The 6,679-nt window shown below is 34.1% G+C and overlaps 1 protein-coding gene across 1 annotated transcript; it reads right to left on the reverse strand.

The window, feature by feature from the left end:
• Window positions 1-721: 721 nt before the first annotated feature.
• On the reverse strand, window positions 722-5,703 carry LOC143545978 (uncharacterized). The gene is made up of 7 exons (XM_077037739.1): window positions 5,491-5,703; window positions 5,313-5,384; window positions 2,446-2,495; window positions 1,834-1,975; window positions 1,671-1,751; window positions 951-1,046; window positions 722-871 (listed from the first exon to the last, which is right to left on the reverse strand). The coding sequence occupies exons 1-7, from the start codon at window positions 5,647-5,649 to the stop codon at window positions 863-865; spliced, it is 609 nt and encodes a 202-aa protein (XP_076893854.1). The 5' UTR covers window positions 5,650-5,703; the 3' UTR covers window positions 722-862.
• Between the last annotated feature and the right edge of the window lie 976 nt (window positions 5,704-6,679).

Consider the following 6,679-nt stretch of genomic DNA (forward strand, 5'->3'; position numbering starts at 1 on the left):
CCAAAGATGGCTAAACCAACCATCACTGAACCAGAAAGATGGGCCTTCAATGGCAAGTACCCTGACCAGGCCGTCACCATTGGCCCAACAATTGTTGATCCCACACGCACCTTACTCAAGCGTTTATTACAAAAAAACGCTGACATCTTCGCGTGGACACCAGCTGACATGACTGGTGTACCCCGAAGTAAGGCAGAGCATAAGCTCAAATGCGATCCGGCTGTTACGCCGATCGTACAAAAGCGCAGAGTAATGGGGCCAGAACAAACTAACGCGTGTAGAACCCAAGTCAAGGAACTCCTTGACGCAGGCATCGTATGCGTTAGTAGATATCAAACTTGGGTTGCAAATCCCGTTATGGTACCGAAGAATGACAAACAATGGCGCATGTGGGAGAAATCAATGGTCGAAGGAAGTCACTGGTCGAAGAGGTGGGAGAAATCGCTGGAGGTCAGTTCAGCAAAGGCTGGAGGAGAGCATGAGTGTGACTAATTTCTTTCAAACACAAGATGGCGTCGGGTTGAGTCAAGTGGGCCAGTTTCGAGTTATGGAAGTTAAAAATTAAATGAGTTGTATTTATTTTTTGATAGCTATTTTTTGATAGCTAATTAGATGAGTAGATAAGTACGTGGGTTTTAGGAGTTCAAGTGCATCTGTAATTGTACCAAGTTATGAACCAACTCAAAGTTGTGATTATGGTTATGAGTTTGTAATCAGTTTTATACAGTTGCAGAATTTGAACTAACATGGAACAACCCTTGTAAAAGGTTTGTTTTATTGAGTTTTTACACTTTTACTGCACATGTATATGGTTATATATTCATCCTAAATCAATCTATATTGCTGCCTCAGGCTGCCATTTTTAGGAAACCTAAAACACGAGATTAAGATTGGTTAGAATGTATGATTCAGGCTGCAACTTTGCATTAAAAAGTAGTTAGTAAGCGAACCTGATAACGACTTGTGATGGTCTTGTGTATGGTGTCAACTGTGTACATGATTATGTACATAGGGACTAATATCCCACTCGCCCTCATAATCAATAACTGCAAATCAAACAGGTGGAGTTGAGGAGATTTAGTGAACATTTTGTGAATCGTTTGGTGATAAGTTTGTTTGTTTAATGAATAAACTAACGTGAACAAAAAAAATTGTTCATTTAGTTATCTCCGTGAACGTTCATTCACTTTAATTCGTTATGTTCTTTTGTTTACATTTATTTATGTCCATTGGCTTAGTTTGTTTAAGTTCATTCTTGTATGTTCGCTAATTTATTCATTTCATTTTTTCCTGTCCCATTACAACTTAGTCTAGTTTAAATAACTTTTAGGCCCAAACAAATTGTTCTTCAAATTAGTATTAAGTGGTTTTAGCTTACTTATGTTCGTTCATTTACACTCGTGAACCATTCGTTTATATTGTTAACAAACAAACATAAACGAACTGTTCATTTTATTAACAAACACGAGCAAGAAAACCATGTTCATTTAATTGTTCGTGTTTGTTTACAAGCCTAAATTCAATGAATGACATGTTTTGTTTGATATATTTTATCTAAATTTTTTTTTGTGATTGTTAATTTGTTGTTATTATTTTTTGAAGTCTCTAAATTTCAATTTCAAATCCACTTCTTTTGAAACAAAACCGAAATAAATTATCTGGGTGCTTACAGTTAAGATTGTAAATGGGTAATCCCCTGTGCCTTCAATCAACACTACAAACAAATGTCTCACCAATAAAAGTACAGTCACCTGCATGCCGAAATATTAATGTTATCACACGCGATATATCATACATGTGTTCACGTATTGTGCATGTGCAAACGAAACTTACAGTGAAACCCAAAAATCTACAAATAGAAGCCGTTGAATCAGCAGATGATGAACATTGCGAGTATTCTTCTTCACCAATCATTTCTTGTTGATCAACAATAGAAGAACTAACCTCAGTTTCATGCACCTCTATACTTACTTCTCTAATATTAATTCAACTAATTAGTTGTTAAAAAAGGGGTAACTTTGCATAATATTAACCAAGTTTTTTAAGTGTTCCAATATGGTCGCTCAAGTTTAAAATTGTTTCAGTTAAGTCACCCCCTTTCATGTTTATTTAAATTATAGGTTGTAACATTTTTTTTAACATCTTTCAATTAGAAAATCTTCTTTTATATCTTTTGATGCTGATGTGGACTGTTACTTTTTTAATATAACTAACATGTTTTCGAATTTTTTTAATTATAATTACGTATATTGGAAGCCCCGGCATCTTCTTCTCCATTTCATTCTTGGCACACAAAAAATTCAGATAACGGCTCGATTTGAAGATTTTGTGACTCATTTGGACAAAAGTACAAGAGTAACATAATTAAAACAGTTTTAAAACTTGGTCATGTTAAATGTGTCTATATTGGTTGATTTGAATATTTGATGGAAGGTGTCTAATTACCTGTGGTTTTGGATGAGTTGTGGAGGGGATGTGTATCCTGGTTCAAATTTCTGCAACATGACAAAACAGATGTTGTTATCAATCAGCAATTAACATCTTAAATTAATAAACAAATTAAAAGCATAGAAGATAAGAAGAGAGTTGAGTAGCTTTAAATTGATGATGACAAGGACTTGGAATATGAATATTAGAAGATAAGATTATATAGATATATAGGCAATTGGCATAACCCTCCCCTTTTTCCTGGTATGCTGGTCCCATTTTTCCATTAACTAATGTCAATTCTATATAATTGATTTGTAGTAGTGCAAAAATATCATATAAGCACTTATATAAATGGCTTATTGGGAAAAAAAAGTAAGGGCAAGTTAAAAAACCATTTTATACATTATATTTAAAGCAACAGTACGTGTTTATGTCATATTTTTATAGAAAATTTTACATAATGTTTTTAGTCTTTTTATTATAGTTTATCTAGCTTCATATTTTTTTAGAGTTTATGTCATATTTTTATAGAAAACCATTTTATACATTATATTTAAAGCAACTATGTGCTTTTTAGAGTTTATGTCATTAATTTATGAAAAATAAATTTTTTAAGTAGCGTAAAAATCAGACAAACTGTTTAAAGAGAGGTAGTTAGAAAACTATTTTATATTTATATTTAAAACAACAAATATAAGTGTTTATAATGCTAAAAACAGTTTTACGTAACATTTTTATTTTTTTTTTCTTGTATTTATCATTTTCTTACTGAACTACGTTTTTAGAGTTTGTCTTTAATTTATAAAAAAATAAATTCTTGTAGGAAAAGGATATGCTTGTTTGGCTTTTTATGATCTTCTCGAAACTTCAAAGAAAAGCTAGTAAAACTAGTGTTAAAAAAAGTCCTTTAAACTATTTTTGTTTACAAGCAATTAAATTTAGAAGTTGACCGAATTTCAATTTAGTTTTGTTTATTATGAAAAGAAATAAGGTAATTATGATTTCACATAGTTTTTTTTTTTTACCCCGAATAAGGCTGAGGGGTGTGGGGGGCGCGAGAGGGGGCGTGAGTGGGGGCGCCAGCCAATAATATTGTGACGTGTGGCAGAGAGAGAAACTTGATAAGATGGGTGTTGGTAGTGGTGATAGCGCCCCGGGCCATGGTGTGGAGAGGCGCGAGAGGGGGCGCGAGCGGTTTTTTTTTTTTTTCTTATAAATGTATTAAAAAAATAAACTTTGGTACCGTTTGTTTTTATACCATAGCCTTTATCTTTTAACACACATAATATTTTCTTCTGTCTACTGTCAACACCACCTCACTGAATCTATCCATCCATCCACCCCCAATTACCAAACCCTAACCTAGGGTTTCGTTTCACTTCCGTCAAAAGAAGCTCCGGCGGCTCCCACACATCTTCGCCAAAGTCCTCGAACTCCCGTTCTACGCCGACACCGACGTGTCCGTCGAAGAAACCGCCAATTCGTTCAAATTCGTCGTCGATACAGACGACGATATCGGCACCGACATCGCAGCTCACACGATTGAGATCGTGCCAGGCGTTACGAAGATTGTAGTGAGAGGTGTGAGATTGATAGGTAACTTTGAGGTTAATGAGATTAGAAATTTTTTTTTTTAATAAACAAAGAGCCCAACGGCTCTATTTACGGAACCCAAGACACCTTTACGCCCATTCTCAGCCGCTAGCACCCTGGCGCCTGCCTCGTTTTCCGCTCTCGCGCCCCTCTCGCGCCTCGGTGGTGTGGTGCTCGCGCCCCGGGGCGCGAGCGTCTGGCCTCTTGCGCCCTTTCTAGTTCTCCACACCCCTCAGCCTAATATATGTTAACATAATATTTAGCATGACCTCACATCAGACTATTTTAAAATAAGTTTTTGAACTGTATATAGACGAAAATAATTAGATAACAGAGAATAAAATATATTATATTACATGATTAAAGAAAACAGTTCATGTATGATTGGAAAGAATAGTAATTTAATATTACTTAGAATTCGGCTGAAGTTGAAAAACAAAGATATTATATTAGTAGTCCATACGATGAATGTTGAGGATATGTTTTCAAAAGACAAAACAGATACGCACAAACACACGGTGGATGCCACATGAAACTCAACACATAAATCAAAACTAAAAATTAAAAAACAACCTTTATCATAATTTGTTATCCATTTGAAGTTCATTGAATATAAGTATATACCCACTAGCAATGTTTAGTATGCATTATTCGGTTATCAACCTCAACCGAGTTAATGAATCGGTTTCGGTTAGTCTGTGTATTTAGTTAGTTTTTTGGTTTTCAGTTCGATTATGTTAATTTCGATTAAGTAACCAAATCAAACTTGGGCTAGAATTTTTACTTAGAAATAAATAAAATGAAGGTATAAATAAAATGGAAATATAAATACATGAAATGATCGTATAAAACACAAAAAATACACGAAATAGTGGTATAAAAGCTAGAAATATATAAAAAGATGAATAGTTCGGTTTGGTTAATTTTGATTAACCGAGGGTATAAAAATAACCGATAACCGTTTTTCGGTTAATTCAGTTATCGGTTAATTTCAATTCGGTTTTGTCTGTTTTGGTTTGGCTTGATTAACAATTCGGTAATTACTCACCACTAATGTTTAATAGCAAATAACTATAAGTAAACATTTTTAAAAGAGGTAACTTATACATAGCACGTAGGAGTAGAAATCTTAACTAGTTGAAAATAAATTTACAAGTAAATTATATAACTACATAAGTATTCGTATATAATCCGTTAAATGTGAATAATAATTATGCTCTTATGGTAATCTACTTAAAAATGATTTTTAATAAATGGTTCCATTAAACATTTACAGAAGAAAAACAAACCTGAAGACAAATTTCACAAGTGGTGTTGCCCTTTTCATCACACCATCTCTGTATGCAGACTCTGTGAGCAAACTGATGATCAAACAAATTATCATTCATCAGATGATCATATAATAATTTAAAAATAAATAAATAAATTAGTGTCTAGATTCTTAGAAGTAAAAGAAGAATTAAATACCTTTAGAGTTCCAGAACAAGAACATGGAGACTCCATGGATTTAGAGCTTTCAAACTCTGCTTCATGGTAAATTCGGCAAAATATTATTTCTGCTGATGAAATTGATGGATACAACAAATATTGATCATCAAAATCCACAAATAATTTCACTTCTCCCATTTTTTTATTTATTTTATTTTTTTGCTTGAATTTTGATTTTGGTGGTCGGCTCAAGTGGTGGCTACGAGACTTTAAAAGAAAGGAGATGGCGATGATGATTAGTATTCAAACAATGACCACACCTGAAATTACAATAATGCCCTTATTGAATGTGAGGTCTGACTACAAATATCAAATTTGTTTGACCCCAGCACCTGGAAGCAGAGGTGTACAAAGCGGTCCCGTTTGTTCAATAAAAGTTAAAACCAATTTTTGATCGGTTTTAGTTCGGGTTGAAACTGGTTTCTTGACCGGTTTACAATTGGTTTCTGACCGGTCTTGACCCGTTTTGGCCGGTATTCAGTTTGGTTACCGGTTTCGGTACAGAAAATTACAGATCAGTTCCGAACCTATGGTTTCAATCTGTTTCAAATCAGTTTCTACATTATCGGTTTCAAACCGGTTCGATTTCGATTAGATTTTCAGGCTGGTTCAGTTAACCGGTTTTTCCCCACCTCTACATGTAAGTCCAATTTTCCTATTCTCATGTCCTTTGCAATAACTATACTTTGAAAAAGTCGAGTCAATAAATTTTAAATACTCATTCCGTATATGATATTTAGACAAGATTGTGTACTATCAACATTTATAAATCTGGCAGATATGTTACATTTCAATGTAACGACAAAGTTAACTTATAGAAGCTATTTTACATATTTAAGGGTTTGGTTTGAAGGTTCGTTTAAACAATTCGATTTATAATTGAAATTTATCGAAAAGATAGAATATAAACGGATTGAAACATGATGAAGGAATTTGATCCATTCAGGTAACAAAACAGTCATAAAGAAATTATAATTATAATCTATCGCTATGACCACCCCGGTGTTGCACTGTCCCCATCCTCGCCACCACCACACACTATTGCCATCGTCACCCCCAACACCTCATCACTGAGACTCCTAGCCTACCCTTGAGTGAGGGGTGGGAAAGCTCATGTAGCTACAACATATTGATTGTGGTCTTAAGGACTGTTTATTGTTGTTAATGG

Source organism: Bidens hawaiensis, unplaced genomic scaffold (genome assembly GCF_021521415.1).
Source record: "Bidens hawaiensis isolate Kalapana, Puna unplaced genomic scaffold, B.hawaiensis_p1.1 tig00014140_1, whole genome shotgun sequence".
Lineage (NCBI taxonomy): Eukaryota > Viridiplantae > Streptophyta > Magnoliopsida > Asterales > Asteraceae > Bidens > Bidens hawaiensis.

What these genes read in the sequence shown, in the direction of transcription:
- LOC143545978 (XM_077037739.1), bottom strand. Translation starts at nt 5,649, where the DNA reads ATGGGAGAAGTGAAATTATTTGTGGATTTTGATGATCAATATTTGTTG. An exon ending in CTTGTTCTGGAACTCTAAAG is followed by an intron (nt 5,385 to 5,490) that starts GTATTTAATTCT and finishes TTTGATCATCAG; the next exon opens with TTTGCTCACAGAGTCTGCAT. An exon ending in CAACTCATCCAAAACCACAG is followed by an intron (nt 1,976 to 2,445) that starts GTAATTAGACAC and finishes AATTAATATTAG; the next exon opens with AGAAGTAAGTATAGAGGTGC.